Consider the following 25,608-nt stretch of genomic DNA (forward strand, 5'->3'; position numbering starts at 1 on the left):
GGTGAATGACTGACGGACGACGAACCGACGGGATGTGACGGTGTGCGGGGCAAGTGACGACGGACGGACGGCGGACAGATGGTGGACGGGATGAACGGGCAGATGGAAGGATAGTGGATGGGTGGATGGACGAACGGACGGTGACACACGGCGAACAGACGGACGGACGATGAATCATGGACAGACGGGTGGTGGGTGGATGGACAGATGGATGGATGGTGGATGGGTGGATGGATGGGTGGCAGATGGATGGATGGTGGATGGGTGGATGGATGAATGGATGGTGGACGGATGGTGAATAGATTGATGGAATGATGAATTGATGGACAGATGGTGGGTGGATGGATGGATGGTGGATGGAAGATGGAGGATGGATGGAAGGATGAATGGATGGTGGATGGATGAGTGGGGGATGAATGATGGATGGATGGATGGATGGATGAATGAAAGATGAATGGATAGATGGTGGTTGGGTGGGTGGATGGATGGATGGTGGATGAAGGATGGATGGATGGATGGTGGGCGGATGGTGGGTGGATGAATGAATGGTGGAAGGTTCAGGAATGAGTGATGGTGGATGGGATGTGCTGCTGGATGGTGGATTGATGAATGGATGGATAATGGATGGATGGATGGACGGACGGACGGACGGCTGACGGGATGACGGGGCGTGGATGGATGGTGGATGAATGAATGGTGGATGAATGAATGAGTGGATGGTGGATGGATGCAAGGTTGGATGGTGGATTGATGAATGGATGGATAATGGATGGATGGATGGATGGATGGATGGATGGCGGATGGATGGATGGTGCGTGGATCGTGGATGGATGAATGAGTGGTGGATGAATGGATGAGTGGATGGTGGGTGGATGAATGAATGGTGGATGAATGAATGAGTGGATGGTGGATGGATGCAAGGATGGATGGATGGATGGGTGGATGGTGGGCGGATTAATGGAAGGATGGTGGATTCATGGAATGGATGGATGGTGGGTGGATGGATGGATGAATGGTGGATGGATGGATGGATGCATGGATGGATGGTGGATGGATGAATGAACGGATGGTGGGTGGATTAATGGATGGTGGATGAATGGATGAGTGGATGGTGGATGGATGGATGAATGGTGGGTACATGAATGGATGGATGGTGGGTGGTGGGTGAATGGATGGAAGCATGAATGGGTGGGCAGATGTATGGATGGTGGCTGGGCAGATGGATGGATGGTGGATGGGTGAATTAATGGTGGATGGATGATGCAATGGATGGATGGTGGATGGAAGATGAACGAATGGTGGATGGATGGATTTTTGAGATCTGAGTCTCGGCTTCTGTCACTAGGGCTGGAGGTGCAGTGGCCGGATCTCAGCTCACTGTAAGCCTCAGCCCGGGTTCACGCCATTCTCCTTGCCTCAGCCTCCCAGTAGCTGGGACTACAGGCGCCCGCCACTGCGCCCGGCTAGTTTTTTGTATTTTTTAGTAGAGACGGGGTTTCACCGTGTTAGCCAGGATGGTCTCGATCTCCTGACCTTGTGATCCGCCCGTCTCGGCCTCCCAAAGTGCTGGGATTACAGGCTTGAGCCACCGTGCCCGGCCTAGATGGATGGATTGATGGATGGATGAATGAATGGTGGGAAGCATGGACAGATAGTGCATGGGTGAACAGTGGATAGGAAGAACAAGAACAAATGGATGGATGGACGGATGGATGAACGGATGGATGGACATACATATGGATAGATAGGTGGATGGTGAACGGTAACTTCACCATCATGGTTGGTTTTGTGGGTAGATGGGTAGATGTGGGAGAACAGGAAGATACATGGATGCATGGATGGATGGATGGATGGATGGATGGTGGGAAGCATGGACAGATGGTACATGGATGAATAGCGAGTAGGAAGAACAGATGGATGGAGGTATGGATGGATATGGTATGGATATGGACTGATAGGTGGATGGTGAATGGTTACTAGGTTGGTTTTGTAGGTGGATGGGTAGATGTGGGTGGGTAGATAGATGGATGGATGGATGATAGGTGAGCGACTGAATGAACTGATAAAATCACAGATGGATCTTACTACCTGATCAACTTGGAATGATAATGAATAACCCACTGGCCAAGTCACTGGGCAAAGTGTGCTGGTCATTTTGCCTCCCTCCTCCCAGAAAAGAATGTTAAACACAATCAGGCTCCCTGGGACTCCCCCCGCCAAAAACACCATGCTTCCACAGGGGTAGGGGCACAGGCTAAAAAGTCATGGTCTTTTGGGAATCATGACTGTCGCTCTCTCCGGGGCCCTGGACCTGAGGAAGCAAGCCTAAGATACTCACACAGCTAGGGCCAATTGTCACTGGGGCCAGAGTGGTAACAGTGCCTAGTCCAGACACTGCCCAGTCTAGGCTCACTAGCTTTGTCTGTGATTGAGGAAAAGCTGGGCCAACGAGACAGGGAACTTGCCAGCCCGGCAGTGGCCCTAAGAGGGCTGAGAGCCACATTTTCTGAACCCCTCTCCTGCTTCCCGCCAGCCCTACCTCGGGCTTCACGGCCCTCCTCCCACCCAGGCTCCCACTCCCCTGGGCTTACTGGCTAAGGGTGCAAGTATCAGAAGCATTTCCTTGGAGAAGGCAGGACAGCTACCCCCCTTGGCTGGTGCTAATTACACCAGCCACAGTTTATTGAGTACCTATTATGTGTTGGGCACTGTGGCCTAATGTTCCACGTGCACTGTTCCTCATAATAACCCTCTATGAGGTAGCCAGTGCTATGTCCCCATTCTACAAGTGGGCACACCAAGGAGAGGGCTGCCTGGCACTCAGCTAATGCTCAGAGCTGGAATCCAAGGCCTCATCCCACCAGTTCTTGACCCCTGGCTTCGACCAGCCACCCCAACTCCCAGGAGAATCTGGCAGCTGCTGGTCCCCAAACCAGAAGAGGCACCCACCCTGCCTTCCTCCTGGAAACTGGCTCAGACACCTGCCTCAATGCCAGAGCTGGCCGGGGCAAACCTCCCCCTCCCCACCACCACCACATGGGAAACACTAATTCACTGCTGAGAGTGAGCAACTCCCAGGGGGAGGTGGGAGATGAGCAGAGTCAAAGAAAAAAGATAGGACAAGTCATGAGTTCAATAGCTGTAGATTGAAAAATCATCATGACAGCTTCCAAAACACCAGTTCTTCCAGCCACAAACTTCCGTGTTTTGGAACCAGCTGGCTCTGGTCTGTGGGGGTCACCACCGCTGAGCTTGGACTCAGGGTGAGTGGGGGGCCAGCAGTGCAACTTGACAGGAGGCCTGGCTAGGGCTGTCTTCACAGCCAGAAGCTGGGGTGACCTAGGGAGTCCCAGCCCTCAAGACACTGAAACCACAACCATCTCTCAGGAATGCATGGTTTCAGGTGCTGGGCACAGCAGGTTATCGAGAGTTACACTTGAAGGGGACACCCACAGATCCAAGAGGAAACTGATGATAACGTTTTGAGTATGTGGGGTGTGGTGACACAAGCATGTAGTCCCAGCTACTAGGGAGGCTGAGGCAGGAGGATCGCTTGAGCACAGGAGTTGGAATCCAGCCTGGGCAACACAGCAAGACCCCAGCTCTTCCAAAGAAAGCATGACAATGTGTCTCAGAGTGACTGGAAGGCCCTGTCTTAGCAAGGGTGTCTCTCTCTATCATAACATTCAAGCTGGGACCTAAATGACTAGGCAGCAGCGGTGAGCAGATGAAAGAGCAGGTCAGACAGAGGTCACAGCCAGGGCCCCATGGCAGGATGGAGTATGGAGGGTTTCAGAAGCAGCACGGAGGCCAGTGTGGCTGCTGTGAAGAAAGGGGCACAGGAGTGGACCGGGACAAGGGTTTCAGAGGCGACTGGAGCCATGCGGGTCAGGGTCTGACTTGGGTTCACGAGGTGACCCCAACTGCTGTGCAGAGGGTAGTCATAAGGACTGGGTAGAAGGCCCTGGAGGGGACTGGCAGGAGGAGACAGAGGCTTGGACATGGAGAGAAGCCAGGAGCCTGGGAAGGCTCTGGAGGTGGAGCAGCTGGCCTTGCTGATGGATGGGGGCAAAATCCCCAGGCCAGAGGTGCCAGAGCAGGGCGTCTCTTCTGCAGGGCTCTGGGGGTATTCCTGGACGCTCTGGGGCCAACCCACCAAGGAGGAGCATGGGTGGTGGGCAGGATGACCAGAGCCCCGCCTCTCTGGCCCAAGCAGTGAGTCAGGTACCTACTAGACTGGGGGCACCTTCCCTGGCCTCTTCCCCTCCCCGACCTCTATGTCTCCACATAGTCAGAGAAAGCAGGAGTGTAAGATAGGAAAGACAGCCAGGGGACTACACCGCAGGGTCAGTGCAGCCCAGAAATGCCACTGATGCCACAAAAGGGCCACACCCCAAACACCACAACAAACAACTTACTGAGGAAACAGCAAACTGGCTTACTGGGGAGCCAGCCTCCTGGGTGGAAAATGGCCACTGACTTTTGTGCCTGTGCTGGGCCTCAGAGTTCCCCTCCAGAGAATGGGTCTAATTCCAAGGTCCCAGGATATGACAGTCAACTATTGTCCAGGCAACCCCACCCTAAGTGAGGACTCCCCTATTCCCCATCCCCAGAACGCTTGCTGCCAACTTGGCCTAATAGGCGAGGTGAGTGCCAGGCTCCTGTAGGAGCCCAGTCACAGCATTAAAGCCACCAACTAACCAAGCAAGCAAACAGAAGGGGGCAGGGGGTGTGGCCACCTGGTGGGAATACCCTCCCCAGAAGACGCTGGCTGCTTCCTCCAAGAGGAGCTGGAGGTGTCCATGTGTGGAATCTTCTCACTCCTGGAAGTCAGAGGGGACCAGAAGCACGTTCCTGGGCCCGGGAGGGCCTCCAGCCTCCCACAAGTCTCTCCGAAGTCCAGAGAGGCCACAGACTTGGTGCAGGGAAGCCGAGAAGTAAGAGTCTCCCAGAAAGGAGGGTGGGTGGCTGACAGGGTGGGGCCCTACCCAGCTGTGCCAGGAGGGAAAACGTCCCAAACAAATGGCGAGCAGTTAACTAAAGAACTGTTCTGCAAGGCAACCCCTGGCGCACAGTCCTGTGTATACTAAATTCTGAGAGAGATAAAAGGAGAGAGATGGTAAGGGCAGGGGCGGTGGCCCTGGGGCATCAGGCCCGTAGCCAAGGCAGAGTGGGTTAGGAACGGCCACCACCCTGGGCGATGGTGGGGCTGGAGACAGCGGCGGGCGCTAGGTCGCTCCAGAAGGACGCCGGCGGCCCGGGTAAAGTGCTTGGGAGCAGTGGTCACAGCGCACAGAGGCCCATGGCAGGATGGAGCAGGGGTCCGAGCCCGTGCGCCCCAGAGCCGAGCCCTCCTAGGCCGGGAGGGAAGCCTCCCCATCCTGGGCGCTCGATGCGTCCCCAAGCACCGCCGGTCCTCGCCCCGCTCTGGGCCCCACCCAGCCCGCCCCGCGGCCGAGATGGGCCAGCGGCCGGGTCCCGCCTGCCCGCGGAGAGGCCAGAGGCGCACGGTGGCGGGATGCGAGCGCGGGGTGCGCAGCTCCAGGAGCTAGCGCGATTCCCGCCCCCTTCAAGGGCACGCGGGCTGACCCCGGCAGCGCCGCGCCCCCTCCCCGCCGGGGCCCCCAGCGCAGGCTCCCGCCCGGGTTCTTCTGGCCCGCCTGGCCCGCGTCGCCGCCCGGGGGATCCGGATCGCACCCCGCCCTTAGCCGCCCTCACGCCGCGCCCGGGCGCTCACCCAGCCCGCGCCCTTGGCCGCGCGGCGCCAGGAGGGCGGGAGAGCAGCCCCGCAGCCCAGGCGCCCCTCCTGCGCGGCGCCAGCCCGGCCGCACCGCCCCCGCCGCCCGTGCTCCGGCCCTGGGCCCGGCCCGTCTCAGCGCCCCCGCCGCTCTGGCCCCGGGCGCACCCGCGCCCCGCTCACCTGACATCTCGTCCTCGTTCTCCATCTCCTCGGCGAACAGCCGCGGCAGCTCCTCCTCGGTGCCCAGTGGGCCCCGCATGCCCGGCGCGGGGAGGAGGGGAGGTGGGCGCCCCCCCTCCCGCCGGGCGCGGTGCCAGCCTTAACCCGTGCGCTGCCGGACGGGCGCGTGCGGCGGGCGAGGCGGCCTCGGCGAGAAGATGGCGGCCGCCTGCCCCCCCCACCCCCCCCAACCCCCTCCCCCCCCCCGGCCTCACCCCCCCTTTCTCTCGGCCGCCTTAGCCTGCTCCCCGCAAAGCCCGGGCGCTCCGCCCACCGCACCCCGCAGCCTGAGTCCCGCAGCCCGCCGAGGGTGGCGGCGGCAGCGCCGGAGGCACGGCGGCACGGCGGGGGGGCGGCACACATGCCCGGATTGTGACGTCCAGTCTGGTTGCTGTGGCAACCCCATCCCATCGTTCCGGCAGCGCTACTAGTTAACAGCAGAGAACAAGTTGGGGGACTAGTCCTGAGGGGCCGGGTGAGGGTGGGGACTGGGGAGCGCCCCGGCAGGGGGAGCCGTCGAGGCGTCCGCACGCCTGGGGACCCGACGGACGAGCGGGCAGCCGGGATTTGGCGAGCCCGGGCGCAGGGGGAGGCGAGGCGCACCCGGGGCAGGATGAGCCGCCGCCGCTTGCCTGCTAAGGCACTGGGCCCCGAGCCCCCGAAGGGCGCGGAGGCGGGGTCTTCAGGGCAGCGCGCGGCCCGCTGCCCCACTCGATTCACAGGCGCCGGGACCCGCCCCGCACGCGGCTCCGGCCTCGGCACGTTCCTAACCCCCTCTCCAAAGAGATTTAGAAGAAAAATGTGTTCCACACTTCGGGAAAAGACGCTCTGGAGACTGTGGGTCTGATTACTGCTGAAAAATCCGCGCAGGCGGGCTCCCCTCACTTGCTTCCCCGCTCCCACCGCCCACTTGCCCTCTTCCAAAAAGCCCCTCCAGGCTGGGTCCAGCTCAAACCCACCCCTGGGGGTGGTGCGGATCTGCGATGTCTGTGCCCAAAACTCCCGCTCAGAAGCGACACCTGTCGCAGAGCAGGAGGGAGCCGCTGCCACCAGCCCTCGGTCGTTAAAGGTGAAGATGGAGGCCAAAGCCCTCGGGAGCAAGACTGGAATTTTAAATAAACGCCTCCAGTCTCCGCGGCGGCAAGTCTTAAAGCTACCTTAAGAAGGCAAAAGTTCCAGGGGCTGGCCGACCGCCAGCTCTCTAACCCCAGAAGGCCCGTGAAGGGAGGGTCTCTCACTGCCTCGCAGGGGCACTGGGGGATCCCACCTGAGACACGCAGGATCGGCAGCAGTTTTCCGCTTCTTCCCGTCCAATTTTATTGCCAGCAAGCCCCAAACAAAAGACCCTCTGCATTCATCCCTGGACAAGGAGAGGTCGGTCCAGCCTTCTGGAACCAAAGACTGGGGTGTTGGGAACCCCTCCATCTCCCAGATCCGCTTTAACCACGCTGTAGATAGAGACGCCGGATCAGCCCGGTACTGGCCGCCTGCAAGGGAAAAGGAACCTTCTTCAGGGAAGCAGTCCAGGAAACCAAAGGGCCTCCCCTCCCAAGGCTGTGTTTCCCCCACAGAGCCGCTAGCCAGGGGGAGCCCCAGATCACTAAGGCTTGAACCAAACCTGCTTCTTCCTCGTTTCCAGACCAACTGTCTCCCTAAATGGTAACCACGAGGGAAGAAACCCCTAAGCTGACATGCCCACCCCTCAGTTACCAGCTCCCCAACACCTCTCTAACCCCTTTCAAAGGTCCCCTGCCCTTTGGTAGAAAAACTCTGATTTACAATATTTCTCATCGCCAGAAAGCCGCCCCCATCATTAACCTTGGCTCCAATTCCCAAGGCGAGGCTGAGAAAGTCAAGATATCATTCAAGAAAGAACAGTTCTAACTGCTTAATTTGGCAACAAATTAGAGCCGAGATGCTCATCAGTCATAATCCTCTCCCCATCCTGTTCTTCCCTATGACTGCAACTAGGTAGTATTATTTAATGTCCAAAAGCAAAATGAAACAAAAACTGGAATGCTAGAAATACATGGATTTTTTACTACAAATCTCCAGTTTTTGTTGTTGTTGTTGTTGTTTTGGGGGGGGAGGGGGCGGTTTGAGATGGTGTCCTGCCCTGTCTTCAGGCTGGAGTGCAGTGGTGCAATCTCAGCTCACTGCAATCTCCGCCTCCCGGGTTCAAGCGATTCCCCTGCCTCAGCCTCCCCAGCAGCAGCTGAGACACAGGCAGCACCACCACCCCTGGCTAATTTTTTGTATTTTAGCAGAGACAGAGTTTCACCCTGTTGGCCAGGATGATCTCAATCTCCTGATCTCGTGATCCGCCTGCCTCAGCCTCCCAAAGTGCTGGGATTACAGGCGTGAGCCACCATGCCCGGCTCTCCAATCATTTTTAAAGAAGAGCCCTTATTATTGTCAAACTATCAAATGGGCATTTTAATGACAATGGGCCAAAAATGCATGACGTTAAAAGCAATCCCTAAAGCAGTGAACATTCGGTAAACTGCAGTTGCGAGAACAAGCCTATCATTAAGGTTACTGTTTTAGGAGACAAGATTCTCATGTTTGCTGATCATAGAGCTCGTAATTACATCTCAGTGACAATTCCAAAATCAAAATATTTTTTAATATACTGGTTACAAAAGCATCAAGGAAAAACACTTTTTCCGGCTGGGTGCAGTGGCTCACGCTTGTAATCCCAGATCACGGATCACCTGAGGTCAGGAGTTCGAGACCAGCCTGGCCAACATGGAGAAACCCCGTCTCTACTAAACATACAAAAATTAGCTGGGCATGGTGGCGGGCACCTGTAATCCCAGCTACTCAGGAGAGTGAGGCAGGAGAATCGCTTGAACCCAGGAGGCAGAGGTTGCAGTGAGCCAAGATTGCACCACTGCACTCCAGCCTGGGCGACAGAGCGAGACTGTCTCAAAAATAGAAAAAAAACTTTTTCCAAGAAAAGAGTTGAAAAAGCTCATCATCTTTTGCACATACCATACTCAATTTCCATTCCAGGGCTACATGAACTCCTCATCCAGGAACCCCCAAGCCCTGCCTGAGGCCAGTTCATTCAACAATGCATATCCACGCTGTGGCCACCTGGCACCGTCGGCTTCTCAAGGGCAATGAAGTGCTTGTACATACACCACCTCACAGCCAGTCATGTAGATCAAAACTCTGCCCCACACCTCCTCCTCGGCAGGGGTGAAGCGGCGTCACTCAAGACCGCAGTGTCCTCTGCAGTGAAGGCTCAGTGCCCACCTGCTACACCAAGACTTTCGTTGCACTTGAAGCCTTTTTGGGAAAGTGTGGACCCTGCACCACCTGAATTCCAACCAGTTGGGGTTGCAGGGGAGGAAGGAGCTTCTCAAAAAGGCAGTCCTGGGCCTTGGCCCTGAACCTGAGAACATACTTGTGTAAGCCTGAGAACGTTTTATGGGTGCTCTCTGGTTTCTAGCTGTGGTGGTAGCTAACTCACTCCACTGGTCAGCACAGCCTTTACAGACTGTTTTAGCTGGGCCCAAAATAGCCTGGGGAAAAAAAAAAGCATGTGTATTCTCAAATCCATCCCAAAGACAAGAAAATGGCTGGATTAGAAATTCAGTTTCTTCTTCCTAGAGATGAGCACTATGATGGCACCGTTTTAACAGACAGTCCCCACCTTCCTGTAGGTGGAGGGCCACCTCCTTGCAAGGATGGCAAATCCCCACACCAAGCCTCTCTGCTATCCTCTTCTCCCTCAAAGAGAATCAACCCCACCGAACAACCTGGGCAGGTGCCAACCTGGGCTCTCCTTTGGGGGCCTGACCCATCTCTCACCACCGTGGTGCCCCTACCCTGCAGCTTCTGCCTCCAGTCACCCCCGTGTTCTGTCCAAGCATTACTGAGGAGATGGTCTATCCCCTGGAACTGCCAGATCTGTAACTGTCCCATATCCTAGGTCCCCCACCCCCATGAGAGGGCCAGCACCTCTTGGCTTACAACATTTGACAAATTTAAGGGTTTGAGTCCCATGTACAAATGGAAAATGAAATCAGGTGTCAACACCAAATTCCAGGCTCCCCTGACATTATTAGTGACTTCAATAGCCAGACCATTATTTCCCCACCGCTGGGGTCCTTTTCACCCTCCAGGAAATCAAGTGTCCCCTAAAAAGGCTGAGATCCAGATAGCCCCAGATATCAACTGTCTTAAGACACTTGGTATTATCCAACTTCCTCACTTTCCCCGTTTCTGACCACCTCTGTGCTACATACCATTCATGAGCGAAGTTTGGACCCATGTTTCAACACCTGGCTGTTCCTGAAAAGGTATGAGGACAACAGCACTCAAAACCCACACACTACTGCCATGGCAAAAGGGGGATCAGAGGCTTTTGGAGGGAAAACATATGAAGCCTTTAGGAGTGACTAGTTCGTAGCATTTAGTGACATCAACAAACCTCATTTCCTCGGCTGCACTAGCACACTCAAGGGAAGGGCGTGAGGATGTTTGTGTAACTGGCATTGGCTGAGACGACACCGACCTCCTGTTTCGGGACTCTTATGAATTTAAATCACGGCCTGAAATTCTTCACGACCCCAGTCAGCCCCTGTGCCTCAACTATTTTCGATGCGGGCAAGTGAGGTGTGAGTCAAAACAGATACAAAGGAAACTGGTCTACAGTGTGCTTTGGGCGCAGCTGGTGTCATGGCTCTAATGGAATTCAAGTTCACACTACCTGTTCCCCATCAGAAAACGGCATTTGCTGGCAAAGTTGTTCCCCAGGCTCTGGATCTGGAGAAATTCTACACAAGAGAGTTCAGTGACAGCCAACTCCTGAATCTCACTGCAGCAAAACAGCACAACTAAAGGAAGAAAAGTCGAAATAAAGGACATCTTTTCTTCTAAGCCTAGTAAAGACCAACGTAACTGTTGGTACAGCAACTAATTCATGAGGACAAAGCTTTTCTTAACATGCCAGTCCTTAAAAAAACAAAGCCTCGCACAGTAATAGTAGCCAGGTGTTAGCCACTTTAATAGAAAATGTGATCAAAACTCGATTACAAGTAGAGTTCAAAAAGTCATAGAAAACCAGTGAGTTTCAATTTTATTACAAGTTTTCAAATCTGGGACTAGTTTTTTTTTTCTTTTAACTTAAATGCTAACTTCAGCCCAGGGTTTTTTCACAACCAAACTGAAAATTACTACATGGGAACATCAATGCAACAAACAAAATTTGTAAACTCAAGCCACAAACTATTAAGTTTCATGGTAAGTAATCATGGTAAGGGACATTCATGGTAAGTAATCATGGTAAGGGACATGGTTAAGTAATCATGGTAAGGGACATTGCCAAAGAGCAACTGATGCCTCAGTGAAGTTTGAAAGAAACTCTGCTTTCTGTGAAGGCAGAGAAGAAATATGCAAGCAATTCTGCTTCAAAGAAATTTGCATAGAAATGGAAAAATGCCAGAGCCTTTAACACAAGTGAAATTGCAAAGCCTCAACACGTTCAACTCAATCCACAAAGCACCAAATGTTTAATGGGAGCCAAGGTAGGACTGAGCATTGAACTTCCAGCTATGCAACTCACACGGCACAATTTCGGGTGTGGAAACCATCTGTAGGCAAGCTCTTTTAAAAACATGAATTTTAGACACCATAAATTCTAAAGCAGACACTTCTGCATTACTGTTCGAATTTCAGAAGGGCACCGCAAGGCACCAGGGGCTTTCAAAGTCACTCACGGCAACAATTGCATCTTCTTTTGCCAGCTTTGGGAGCCCCGTTCACAGTTGTCTAGCCTCTGCACCGCGGCATACCCTGTTTGTAGAGTAACTTCTGACATTAAATCCAGTCATGGCCTAAGTGGCATGAGGCAGCTATTTCCAGGGCACCTCCCATCTCCTTGGCATGGGAGGCTTCCCAGTCACTTTTCCTTGGTGTCCCCCCTTCACCAGAGCCTCCAGAGCTCTTGCCATCAGGGGCCGCCATCGCTGGGCCCCACATGGGAGACCACATCTGGAAGCACTATTCCTCCAGCTCCCTCTGCTGGAGACCGAAGTGACAGTTTGTGGCAAAGACTTGTAGAAACATTACTTACACATTCATTTCTGTACACATTTAGTTAATTTAGAACCTGGGACTTTTACAATCGATTCCCCAAACCCCTTTATGGAGAGTGACGGACTATGCAGCAACGCTGAAGGAGCACCGTTTCTCTCTCTAGGAAGAACATGATTAACAGACATAATTGTGTGTGTCAAATTTGTAATCAAAAAATGAAAGTAAGACGAATGGCCCAGAAACCCGCATTTTATTGACACTGTCATTTTCCCACAGAGAATCTTAGAAGATGTCACATTTTCTTTTAATGAACGAGAGGAGCCCACTTGTATCCCTGAATCATTGTTTGAGAAAAGCAACAGATACAACTGACAGTCACACTTTTAAAATCAAACAGTCACTACCTTCAGCCCACACCTCCACACCAGCATCTGCCTCCCCAATGGCTGTCAGTTCCGTAAAGTCACCCTCTCCTTCTACTCTGGTATTACCACGAGAATTGAAACTTTTAAGCAGAAAAAAAGAAGTCAAGTTACAAATAAGTGAGTGGCGAACCAAGAGAAGCCCTTTGACTATGATTTCCAATTTTCTGTTCAATCCACACTGCAGAGATACAAGGATAAACCACCATTTTGGTTCCCAAGTTTTATTCAAGAACTCATACAAAATATTCCGGATAAATGAAATTTAATCCTCATCTTCCTCCTCTTCTTCGTCCTGGTTAATCTGGAAGTAACGTAATTCGTAACTCTCTTTGCTGTTAGCAACTACGCGCAACCAGTCACGTAGATTATTCTTCTTCAAATATTTTTTGGTGAGATATTTCAAATACCTGCAGAGAAAGGACATGAGAACTCCACTAGACAGCTGGTGCTTGCATCCTAAAACATTTTAACGTTTATAAAACCCAGCACTCAGAATCATTACAATTCAAGGTGTTTCCCAAGCCTCAAAAATGGCAAAGGTAAGGCAAATACACCCAGCCAAGGCTCTGAGAGTATCAGCCGCGTGCCATCGACATTAGCAGTAACAATGAGAGTAGACTGGGCGCAGTGGCTCAGGCCTGTAATCCCAGCGCTTTGGGAGGCCAAGGCAGGCAGATCACTTGAGGTCAGGAGTTCAAGACCACCCTGGCCAACATGGTGAAACCCCATCTCTACAAAATTAAAAAAATTAAAAATAAAAAAATTAGCCAGGTGTGGTGGTGCACACCTGTAATCCCAGCTACTGAGGAGGCTGAGGCACGAGGATCCCTTGAATCCAGGAGGCAGAGGGTGCAGTGAGCTGAGATTGTACCTTGCATTCCAGCCTGGGTAACAGAGCGAGACTGCCTCCAAAAAGGAAAAAAAAAGAAAGAAAAAAAAACCAGGCCAGGAGCACTGGCTCGCACCTGTAATCACAGCACTTTGGGAGGCCGAGGCAGGCTGATCATGAGGTCAGGAAATGGAGACCATCCTGGCTAACACAGTGCAACCTCGTCTCTACTAAAAATACAAACGACTAGCCAGACGTGAAGGTGGGCACCTGTAGTCCCAGCTACTCAGGAGGCTGAGGCAAGAGAATCACTTGAACCTGGGAGGCAGAGGCAGAGGCTGCAGGAGCCGGGATGGCTTCATTGGGACCTGTGCCTGGGCGACAGAGGGAGACTGTCCCAAAAAAAAAAGAGCAGATACCAGTTGTCCATGAAAATGCAGCAAACACCTATAAAATGGTCTTTAGTGACCACTGGAGAAAGATAACATGATAGAAATTTTACAGTTAAGTATGCAACCTCAATACTTTTTATGGAGAAAATAGTGGGTTTCCAACGAGCTGTAAGCACTGCGCACACATCACCTCAGAGTCAAACCCCCTTCTGGGGTTGTTTGGACGATGAGGACTGCTTCTTAGGGCTGTGCACACACTTGCTCCTGCTCACCACCAAACACACAGGGACAGAATGCCACCCTGCACTGCGCTCATGCCCAGAAAGCACCAAGCCTCTCAATCGGCCTGCCCAATTGCTGCTTTAGCCGGGTGAGAGCTAAACACTCACCACAGCAGCGGGATCGTTAGAAAACTCATTCTTTTCTGAGACACCATTCTAGGAGCCTCCAGGCTCACTGGCAACCTCTGCCTCCAGGATTCAAGGCAGCCTCTGTGCCTCAGTCTCCCAAGCAGTTGGGATTACAGGCCAAGACAACAATTACGTCCAACTAATTTTGTAATTTCAGTAGAGATAGGGGTTTTATGCCATGTTATTGTGGCTGGTCTCACTCAGTTCTTCCAGTGCTGGGATTACAGGCTGGAGCCAATCACAACAGTCAAACACTCATTCTTTATGGAAAGGCAACAACTGGCTTTTGTGCCCAACACCCTAACTACATAAAGATGACCTATACAAGGGTGGTCATGCCTGTAATCCCAACACTTTGTGAGGCTAAGGTGAGAGGATCCCTTGAACCTAGAGTTCTGAGATCAGCCTGGGCAACATAGGCAAGACCTGTCCCTTTACTGAACATTTTTTTTTTTAATTAAAAAAAAAAAAAAAAAAAAGGCTGTGGCTCAAGCCCACCAGCACTTTGGGGCGCCGCAGATCGGGTGGGATCACGAGGTCAGGAGATCGAGACCATCCTGGCTGACACGGTGAAATCCCTGCCTCTACTTTTAAAAAATACAAAAAACTAGGCCGGGCGAGGTGGTATTTCTGTAGTCCCAGCTACTCTCGAGGCTGAGCCAGGAGAATGGCGTGAACCCGGGAGGTTGAGCTTGCAGTGAGCTGAGATCCGCCACTGCACTCCAGCCTGGCGGTAGACAGACTCCGCCTCAAAAAAAAAAAAAAAGATGATGCACCACAATCTTGGCACCTCTCTCACCGCTTGCTTACGTGGCCCTGAGGCTATTCCGAATCTTCCCAAGCCATAAAGAGGGAATTTCACAACACACAAACCCATGGCAGAGCCAATTAATCTAACCAAGCTGTTTTTCCCACAGTGAAAGGGGACCCCTGGTGCTAACCATCTCTTCAGACCATAGCAAGGACTACATGGGATGCCTCAGAGATCCCTTCTGGCATATTTTTATTTTATTTTTTTTGAGACAGAATTTCGCTCTTGTTGCCCAGGCTGGAGTGCAATGGCGCGATCTTGGCTCACCACAACCTCCGCCCTGTTCAAGCAATTCTCCTGCCTCAGCCCCTCCCCGAGTAGCTGGGATTTGCAGCGCATACCACACCCTGCCAATTTTTGTATTTTTAGTAGAGATGGGGTTTCTCCATGCTGGGATCAGGCTGGTCTGAAACCCAGACCTCAGGTGATCCAACTGCCTCGGCCTCCCAAAGTGCTGGGATTACAGGCGTGAGCCACCGTGCCCAACCTGGATCCCTGGCATATTAACAGGGACCCAAACGTCATGAACCAACAGACTCACCATCTCCAAAAAAGGAGCACTGTGACAGTGCTCCACACCAACAAAGCAATCTCCACACCAACAAAGCAATCTCCACACCAACAATTGCCACACCAACAAAGCAATCTCCACACCAACAAAGCAATCACCACAAAGTGTGAAGATCTCAATTCAACTGTCCACTTTTCCCTATACAAAGATAAATCAATTTGGTCATTCCATCCAAAAAGTATACTTTTGTCAATTATTTCCACCATATTGTATTCAGATGAGGTTGTTTAATTCAAAATTTCAGGTGGTTTAAATTTTTCCTGATACAGTCGGGCATGGAGGGGCACTCGTGTAGTCCCAGCTATTTGGGAGGCTGAGGCAGGACTGTTTTGAGCCAGGAGATGAAGGCTAGAGTGAGCTATGATTGCCCCACTGCTCTCCAGCCTGGGCAACAGGTAAGACCCTATCTAAAAAAAAGGAAAAAAAAAATCCCTAATAGAACACTGGGGGAAAAAAATCAGGTTTAAACAACAAAAAACAAACCAAAAAAAACCCTGTACAGGCTGGGCACAGTGCCTTCACGCCTGTAATCCCAGCACTTTGGGAGGCCAAGGCAGGTGGATCACCTGAGGTCAGGAGTTCCAGACCAGCCTGGCCAACACGATGAAACCCCCCCTCTACTTAAAATACAAAACATTAGCCGGGCGTCATGGAGGGCGCCTATAATCCCAGTTACTTGAGAGGCTGAGGCAGGAGAATTGCTTGAACCTGGGAGGCGGAGGTTTCAGTGAGCTGAGACTGCACCGTTGCACTCCAGCCTAGACAAGATCAAAACTCCTTTTCAAAAAAATAAACAAATAAAAACCCCGTACAAATTCAGAGACCAAAAAAGTTCTAGATTCGGGACACCTTGAACCTTTCAGGAAAATAAACTGTTATCATCAAGAAAAGAAAGCTGTGACAGATGACTAAGGCACCTTCCCTTCTCTACTGGATAAAGAAAGGAAAATTTGCGAAAATGGAAGTGACGCATGCCAGGAGACACTCTCACCCTGATAAACAGGTCACAGAAAGGTAACAGAATCTTCCCCAAGGGCTCTGCTACGGCCCAGCAGACCAGACGGAGGCTTTGCACCCCCTGGAAGCCCCACCATCACTGCTTCCCAGGCAGACTGTGAGGACTTCACTGAAGCTTCAAAGTCATTTCTTCACTGACATAGCTAAAAATAAAAGCATTAACTACAACCAATTTGTACTAACATACCTTAAAATTTCCCACAACTTGATTTAGTATGTTTTTTTTTTTTTTTTTTGAGACAGAGTTTTGCTCTTGTTGCCCAGGCTGGAGTGCAATGGTACAATCTCAGCTCACCACAACCTCCGCCTCCCTGGTTCAAGCAATTCTCCTGCCTCAGCCTCCCGAGTAGCTGAGATTACAGGCATGCACCACCACGCCCAGCTAATTTTGTATTTTTAGTAGAGACGGGGTTTCTCCATGTTGGTCAGGCTGGTCTCGAACTCCCAACCTCAGGTGATCTTCCAACCTCGGCCTCCCAAAGTGCTCGGATTTAGTATGATTAAAAGCTCCTAATAGGCCACAGCCCCAGGCTAGGAGCTGAGTATAAGCATATCCAATTCTTCAGCAACTGGTAAAGTATTTTAACCTCATCCTCAAAAACCAACACATAACATTCGAGGGAACCAGCAAATTAATGCCTCCATCTTGAAATGAAAGAAAATGGGCCCCCAAGAATTAACTAGAGTGCACTAGGTCTAAATTGAGGTCTTCAGATTCCTTGTTCAGTGCCAAAGTAGCACTTACAAGGGAAGCAACTCGAATTCAAAAGGAAAGCTCTTGGCCGGGCATGGTGGTTCACCTGAGGTCAGGAGTTCAAGACCAGTCTGGCAAACACGGTGAAACCCCGTATCTACTAAAAATACAAGAATTAGGTCAGGCACGGTGGCTCACGCCTGTAATTCCAGCACTTTGGGAGGCCAAAGCAGGTGGATTACGAAGTCAGGAGTTCGAGACTAGCCTGGCCAAGATGGTGAAACCCTGTCTCTACTAAAAAACAAAAAAAATTAGCCAGGTGTGGTGGCAGGCACCGGTAATCCCAGCTACACAGGAGGCAGAGGCAAGAGAATTGCCTGAACCTGGGAGCCGGAGGTTGCAGTGAGCTGAGATCGCGCCATTGCACTCCAGCCTGGGCGACAGAGTGAGACTCTGTCTCAAAAAAAAGGAAATACAAGAATTAGCCGGGTGTGGGGCAGGTGCGGTGGCTCATGCCTATAATCCCTGCACTTTGGGAGGCCGAGGCAGGCAAATCACCTGAGGTTAAGAGTTCCAGACCAGCCTGGCCAACACGGCGAAACCCTGTCGCTACTAAAAATACAAAAAATTAACCGGGCATGGTGGCACACGCCTGCAATTCCAAAAACTCGGGAGGCTGAGGCAGGAGAATCGCTTGAACCCAGGAGGCAGAGGTTGCAGTGAGCCAAGATGGCGCCATTGCACTCCAACCTGGGCAACAGAGCAAGACTCGATTTCAAAAACAAAAGGTAAGTTCTTATTGTGATCTGGAAACAGGAAGCAATTTTTTTTTTTTGAGATAGGGTCTCACTCTGTCACCCAAGCTGGCCTGCAGTGGCACAATCACAGCTCATTACAACCCTGACCTCCTGGACTCAAGCCATCCTCCCACTTCAGCCCCCCAAGTGGCTGGACTACAGGCACATGTCACCATGCCCAGCTAATTTTAACTCTTGTAGAGACGGAGGTCTCACTATGTTGCCCAGGCTGGTCTCAAACTCCTGGGCTCAAGCAATCATCCTGTATCAGCCTCCCAAAGTGCTGGGATTACAAGCATAAGCCACTGTGCCCAGCCAAGAATATTTTTGAGAAAACAGTCTTGTAAGCAAGTCTGAGTACCTTACTGTTTAAAATAATTTAGCCTGGCCGGGCATGGTGGCTCAGGCCTGTAATCCCAGCACTTTGGGAGGCCAAGGTAGGTGGATCACTTGAGGGGAGGAGTTTGAGAGCAGCCTGGCCAACATAGTGAAACCCCAGTCTCTACTAAAAATACAAAAATTAGCTGGGCGTGGTGGCAGGTGCCTGTAATCTCAGCTACTCAGGAGGCTGAGGCAGGACAACTGCTTGAACCCAGGTGGCAGAGGTTGCAGTGAAACGAGATCGCGCCGCTGCACAACAGCCTGGGCAACGGAGTGAGACTCCAGCACAAAAAAAAAAAAACTTTAGCCTGTGAAAGACAAAATCAAAAGTTGACTATTGTTAACGACCATAGTAGCATTCATCCACTGCCTCCTGCACTGGGCATAGTTCCAGAAATTAACAGATGCAAGCCAATCACTCTGCGGGTGCCCCCACTCCCATGCAGGGAAAAGGCGGGCTGAGCACTGGGTACACGCAGGCCACACACACTTCCCTCCCGTACCTTTTGGAGAAAGGCACCTCAGATGTCACGGTGATCTTGCTCTTGCTCCTTTCGATGGTCACCACCCCTCCACCAAGGTTCCCAGCTTTTCCGTTCACTTTGATCCTTTCTTGCAAAAACTGCTCCTGTAGAAATCATTAAATTGACCAATGAAGTGACAGGTTCATCTGTCTTAACAGAATATTTTATTTTTTTGTCTCCCAACACTGAACTAACATCGTTTCTTGTTTTGGTTTTGGAGACAGTCTCACGCTGTCGCCCAGGCAGGAACGCAGCCGCCCAATCACAGCTCACTCCACTCTCAATCTCCCAGGCTCAAGTCTCCACCTCCCAGACTCAAGTGATCCTCCCACCTCAGCCTCTCGAAGTGCTAGGATTACAGGCATGAGCTATCCCACCTGGCCCCAGCTAATGTTATAATCTTTTTTTTTTTTTTTGAGATGGAGTTTAGCTCTAGTTGCCCAGGCTGGAGTGCAATGACACAATCTCGGCTCATGGCAACCTCCGCCTCCTGGGCTCAAGCAATCCTCCTGCTCAGCCTCCTGAGTAGCTGGGATTACAGGCACTCGCCACCACGCCCAGCTAATTTTGTATTTTTAGTAGAGACTGGGTTTCTCCATGTTGGTCACGCTGGTCTCAAACTCCCGACTTCAGGTGATCCGTCCACCTCTGCCTCCCAAAGTGCTGGGATTAAAAGCGTGAGCCACTGCACCTGGTTTCATTTTTTTTTTTTTAAGAGAAGGAGTCTCTTTATGATGCCCAGGTTGGTCTCAAACTCCTGGGCTCAAGCGATCCTTCCACCTCGGTCTCCCAAAGCGTTGGGATTACAGTGTGAGCCACCACGCCTGGCCCTAATATCTGTTTCTTAAATGTTCAGTCTTTTTAAAAAATGGTAACAAATCCCATTTACATACATACTATGAGACGACATCCCACTGTAAACATACTTGACTTCTTCCACACAAGGTCAACTATGCCTCTCCATGAAAGGCTTAGTGGGCAACACAAGAGTAGACAGGAAACCCAAGGCTAAATTTTTATGAGATAAGCCTGTAATCCCAGCACTTTGGGAGGCTGAGGTGGGTGGATCACCTGAGCTTGGGAATTTGAGACCAGGCTAGGCAACATGGCAAAACCCTATCTCTACAAAAAATACAAATATTAGCCAGGTGTGGTGGCATGCACCTGTAGTCCCAGCTACTCAGGAGGCTGAGGCAGGAGGATTGCTTGAGCCCACGAGGCGGAGGTTGCCATGAGCCGAGATCACGCCACTGCACTCCAGCCTGGGGGACAGAGAGACCCTGTCTCAAAAAATACATAAATAAAACAAACTTTTACAAGGTACGTGCAATCAAAGCTAAAAGCAACTTCTGAATCTAAGGCGTATAAAACACTGTTCACAGCACTATCAGAAAATAAGCCTTCAACCTAGTAGAAAGAGCAAAGACATAGTGACCGAAACAATTCTAGACCTGGTCCAGGGCCATGTGTGGTACAGCAGAAGCAGCAGTCACTCAGGAGCCTGAGACATTCTCTGCAAACTCCTGTGTGGGCCTCGGCAAGACTTTCACCTCCTTGTTGTGCTTCAGAAAGCTTTGCCCAAAAAGGACCTTTTTAGTTGTTTTCTTGCTATTGCAATGACATGGAGTCCCTTTCAGCTCAAAATTCCTATAATTTTCTATTTCAAAACTGCAGTACAAAGTATGTTAACTGGCTGGGTGCAGTAGCTCATGCCTGTAATCCCGGCACTTTGGGAAGCCAAGGCAGGAAGATCGCTTGAGCCCACGAGTTCAAGACAAGCCTGGGCAACTTAGTTGGAAAATCCTTTTTCTATAAAGAATTTAAAAATTAGCTCAGTATGGTGGTGCATGCCTGTGGTCCCAGCTATTCCAGAGGCTGAGGTGGAAGGATCACTTGGGCCTATGAGGTTGAGGCTGCAGTAAGCCAGGATCATGCTACTGCCCTCCAGCCTGGACAACAGACCCTTTCTCAAAAAAATAAAAATTTGGGATGCTGAGGCGGGCAGATCATGAGGTCAGGAGATCGACACCATCGTGGCTAACACTGTGAAACCCCATCTCTACTAAAAATACAGAAAATTAGCCGGGCGTGGTGGTGGGCGCTTGTAGTCCCAGCTACTCGGGAGGCTGAGGCAGGAGAAGGGCGTGAACCCAGGAGGCGGAGCTTGCAGTGAGTGGAGATTGCGCCACTGCATTCCAGCCTGGGCGACAGAGCGAGACTCCATCTCAAAATAAATAAATAAATAAATAAAAATTTGGGGCCGGGCGCGGTGGTTCACGCCTGTAATCCCAGCACTTTGGGAGGCCAAGGCAGGCGGATCACAAGGTCAGGAGATCGAGATCATCCTGGCTAATACAGTGAAACTCCATCTCTACTAAAAACACAAAAAATTAGCTGGGCATGGTGACAGACGCCTGTAGTCCCAGCTACTCGGGAGGCTGAGGCAGGAGAATAGTGTGAACCCAGGAGGCAGAGCTTGCAGTGAGCTGAGATCACGCCACTGCACTCCAACCTGGGTGACAAATAGCAAGACTCCTTTAAAAAAAAAAAAAAAATTTGGCTGGGCACAGCGGTTCATGCTTGTAATCCAAACACTTTGGGAGGCCAAGGTAGGCAAATCACCTGAGGTCAGGAGTTCGAGACCAGCCTGGCCAATATGGCAAAGCGCCATCTCTACCACAAAAATACACAAATTAGTTGGGCACGGTGGCGCACGCCTGTAATCCCAGCTACTCGGGAGGCTGAGAAAGAGAATCACTTAAACCTGGGAGGTGGAAGTTGCAGTGAGTCAAGATCACGCCACTGCACTCCAGCCCGGGCAACAGAGTGAGATTCCGTCTCAAAAATAAATAAATAAAAATAAAATAAAATGGCCAGGCGCGGTGGCTCACGCCTGTAATCCCAGCACTTTGGGAGGCCAAGGCGGGTCGATCACCTAAAGTCGGGGGTTCAAGACTAGCCTGACCAACATGGAGAAACCCCATCTCTACTAATAATACAAAAATTAGTCAGGCGTGGTGGCAGGCGCCTGTAATCCCAGCTACTCGGGAAGCTGAGACAGCAGAATGGCTTGAACCCGGGAAACGGAGACTGCAGTGAGCCGAAATTGCGCCATTGCACTCCAGCCTGGGCAACAAGAGCAAAACTTGGTATCAAAAAACAAATCAAATAAATAAAATAAACAGTATACGTCAACCAGAGATGGGGCACAGAGTGATTAGGTCAGAAATCTTGCATTCTGCATCTCAAGATTCATAAATGACTTAGGTTTTCTATCCTAAGGAGGCTTCCAGAAGGAAAGACAATCACACAAACAGATGAGTGGGCTGAGGGAATGGCTCAGAGGGAGGAAGGCAGGAATAATGCCAGAACAGGGCCACCATGTGAATACCAAACTGGAAGACACCAAAGTTGAGAAAGAGGAGGCCACAGAGAAAAGCCAGAAGTCACTGGATAGAGAAAGAACTAAGGAAATAAGGGATTTCTTGAAGGACACAGATACAAACAACATCTACATAAAGGCAATAAACTAAGAGATTACCCAAATTCCATTCTGGATAATTCGTGACCATAATTATTTTGTGTTTAAAAATTATTTTTGTTGTAATGATACTGATCCTGGCAATAGTTCAACCTTCTGGAGAATTTAGAGCGAATGCAAATTTAGGAAACTTCTGCACACAAATCTGAATCTCCCAAACATGGCTATTAGAGGAAAAAGAATAAAATGTCAAAACCAAACTGCTGAGTCAAATGTGGCAGAGGGATTACTTAATATTTCTAGATTGCAATAAGATAGAGGAATATTGGGGAATGGGCTAAACACAGGGGCAAAAAATCAGCACAGAGCAAGATGTGAGGGAAAAAAAAAAAAAGCTCCAATTACAATTTAGCAAGCAGGGTACTTGAAATACCAAAGCTCAGATGCTTCATATCATAGAAAGCTTCGGGAACTGCTACCACCTGTCCAAAGCTCCACATCTAAGCAGTGAGACCCAGGACAGAGGCAGCCCACAGTTAGGATCAGGGTCCCTCACTTATGCTTAAACACACCAAAGAGCAAGGGGGATGCCATGGACCCGATGAAATTTGTCTGTTTCTCAGTAACTTTTTTTTTTGTCTTTGAGACGGAGTCTCACACTGTCTCCCGAGATGGAGTGCAATGGTGCTCTCCACCTCCCATATTCACGCAATTCTCCTACAGGAGCCTCCCGAGTAGCTGGGATTACAGGTGCACACCACCACACCCAGCTAATTTTTTGTATCTTTAGTAGAGACGGGGTTTCACTATGTTGGCCAGACTGCTCTCGAACTCCTGACCTCATGATCTGCCCGCCTCGGCCTCCCAAAGTGTTGGGATTATAGGCGTGAGCCACCACGCCTGGCCTGTTTCTTGGTAACGTGGAAACTAAAGGAGAAAAACAAGATGGTCCTCTAACACCCCTGTGTTAGAGTCCTTCTTGCTTATTCTAAGTCCATCTCCTTTTACTCCTCACAACTGTTGCACACACAAGAGGAAGCAAGACTTGGAAACAAACAAGTAATCTGCCCACATTCCCAGGGTGAAATGATAACAGCCAGACCTGTGAAGCTGCCTATAAGCCTGAAAACAGAAATGTACCCCAATAGGTTTTCTCAACACTATCTCAAAATGTTCGTCACCACCTGAGTGGCAGTAAGGATGTAACTTACAAAATTGGCAGCATCCATGATTCCATCTTCTACAGGGTGGGTGCAATCAAGAGTGAACTTCAGAACCTGCTTCTTTTTTTTGCCCCCCTTCGCCACAAGTTTTTTCTAAGAAAATACACAAATGATAACAGAGATGAAGATTCAATCAGTCAGAAAAACGAGATTAACAGAACCAGAAATGTCGTAGGTATAAAAGTCCACACAAATACAAAACTCATGGAGCTGTGCTCCCTTTGCAAGAGGGCCAAGAGGCATCACTGCCTGAGTGCCAGAGGTGTAATGAGGGCAGATGCTGCTCTACAAGTTTGGGGCCTGGGGTCATGCGCTTTTGAAGGGAAAATCATTCTAGCACTCTTGACCCACTCAAACTTTCCAGTCTCCCCAATCTGTACAGGCATGAAGGTCTCTTACTTTATGAACCACAATGAAATGAACATTTCCTTTTATTTGCCCTAACATTCCCAGATACAATTTCAAAAAATACTATTTTATTTTTTTCCAGAATTAGAGTACAGGCATACAAAATGTCTTGCATACCCACAATTTTCATGTGAAATCAATCCTTCTCCTACATGTTCAGAGTACCGTCCTGATACATCTTAGCTCATCTCCCTTCATCCTGTCTCATCCACCTTTTCATGAAGGGAGTTGCAAAGTATTCTAGCTGCCTGTCCACTCCAGCTCGGACAAGGTTAAGGCTAAAACCTAGAATCTTACTACAACACTACCGTCAAGAACTTCTGACATTTTGATTCATTTAGTCTATGCATTAGTACTTCCAAACCACCCGGCAAAGCACATCCTACAAGGTTCCAGTTTCTTCACTTATGAAGAGGCTTGTGTTAATCTCATCCCTCTACAAACCTGACACCATTAATGCACCTGTGCATCGTACCAACCTGTACCTTCACGTTTAAAAGCTTTGCAGAACTAAATAGACCTTTCCAAGAACACATCTTACCTTCCTTCCTTTATGTTTAAAAGAACTTCATCTAAAACTTGTGTTAACTGGATCAACTTTTCAAACATTTGGCCACTACAAAAATCACTGATTTATTTTTTTACGTCTCTTCCCAGTAACGATCTAAGAGGGATGCTTTAAGATCTATTCCGAACATACACAATCAATCAAGAGACCTACCCACAATGGGCTTGATTACTTTTCCATCAAAGTTTTAAACCAAAATGCATTTAAAAGCCCAACCAGACAGAAAGAGCAGAAGAACCGGAAATGTTAACCAGGGAGTCCCAACAAAAGAGAAAAAGTAGGATCTTGGGACATAGAACATGGAAAAACAACTTTCTCAAATAACCTAGGAGGGCGCCGCACAGCCCAGTCCCAGCCTAGCTACAGGAGAATGGAATGAGAGCCTTCGCCCTACACCACCCGTAGCACCCGTTCGAGTCTGTGCAGTGCGCCCTGATAAACTAATTTCCTCTGGGGACTCTAAAAAGCTCCTCAAACCCGGGCCTCCTCTCCGAAAGCAGGCCGACCAAGCCGCCCTTCCGCGGATTCGTCCGAGTCTTGGCCGTGCACTTCCGAATGCGCGGCTCCCCAGGGTAGCAGGTCCCGTTCTTCTTCTCCGCCCTCCACCCAGGTAATCAGGCCCCGGGCCGGGGTCCAAGAACCAGTGGCCGGCCCAGCCCGCAGTCTCCAGACTCCAGCTCCCCGCTGGCCCCTAGCTGGGGCCCGAGCCCGAGCCCCGGCCTCCGAAACCTCCCGGATCTCCCTCACGGGCCTCGGGCCGCGGCCTCCTCCGCCTACAACGTGCTGGGATCGGCAGGGGCTCTGGCCCGCTCCGGTCGACCTGCCAGCCCACCCCAGCAGGACGCTGCAGGGCGCCGTCCCCAGCAAGCCTGGGTAGATGCCGGGCTCGGCGAGGCCCACGTGCCTCCCCTGGAGCCGAGGCCTCACGCGGAGCCATACTAACCACTGGAGCCATGGCCGCAGCGGAGTTAGAAAGGGAGGTGAGCGAACTACGCAGACGCAAAGAGCCCGCAGCGCGCAAGGCACGCAGGGTCCAGGCCGCACTAATCGCTTTACCACGCCCCTCGTCC

General features: G+C 50.9%; 2 protein-coding genes and 1 long non-coding RNA gene across 3 annotated transcripts in view; 1 reads left to right on the forward strand and 2 right to left on the reverse strand.

Annotated features, from left to right (window-relative positions):
* The window catches only part of CHD5 (chromodomain helicase DNA binding protein 5), an 80,847-nt gene extending 74,713 nt beyond the window's left edge, over nt 1-6,134 (reverse strand). Inside the window, exon 1 of the mRNA XM_031663976.1 lies at nt 5,921-6,134. Within this exon, the coding sequence (XP_031519836.1) occupies nt 5,921-5,999 (79 nt within the window). The 5' untranslated portion in view covers nt 6,000-6,134. The remainder of the gene's footprint in view (nt 1-5,920) is intronic.
* Nucleotides 6,135-10,945: 4,811 nt separating this feature from the next.
* On the forward strand, nt 10,946-12,519 carry LOC103876127. Its single transcript, XR_635224.4, has 2 exons — nt 10,946-11,204; nt 11,273-12,519. It is a non-coding gene; the product is annotated as an uncharacterized LOC103876127 (long non-coding RNA).
* On the reverse strand, nt 12,239-25,608 carry RPL22 (ribosomal protein L22). The gene is made up of 4 exons (XM_003891028.4): nt 25,482-25,608; nt 23,551-23,655; nt 18,838-18,962; nt 12,239-12,839 (listed from the first exon to the last, which is right to left on the reverse strand). Exons 1-4 carry the CDS (start codon nt 25,491-25,493, stop codon nt 12,695-12,697), a joined length of 387 nt encoding a protein of 128 aa, XP_003891077.1. The 5' UTR covers nt 25,494-25,608; the 3' UTR covers nt 12,239-12,694.

This window comes from Papio anubis, chromosome 1 (assembly GCF_008728515.1).
Source record: "Papio anubis isolate 15944 chromosome 1, Panubis1.0, whole genome shotgun sequence".
NCBI lineage: Eukaryota > Metazoa > Chordata > Mammalia > Primates > Cercopithecidae > Papio > Papio anubis.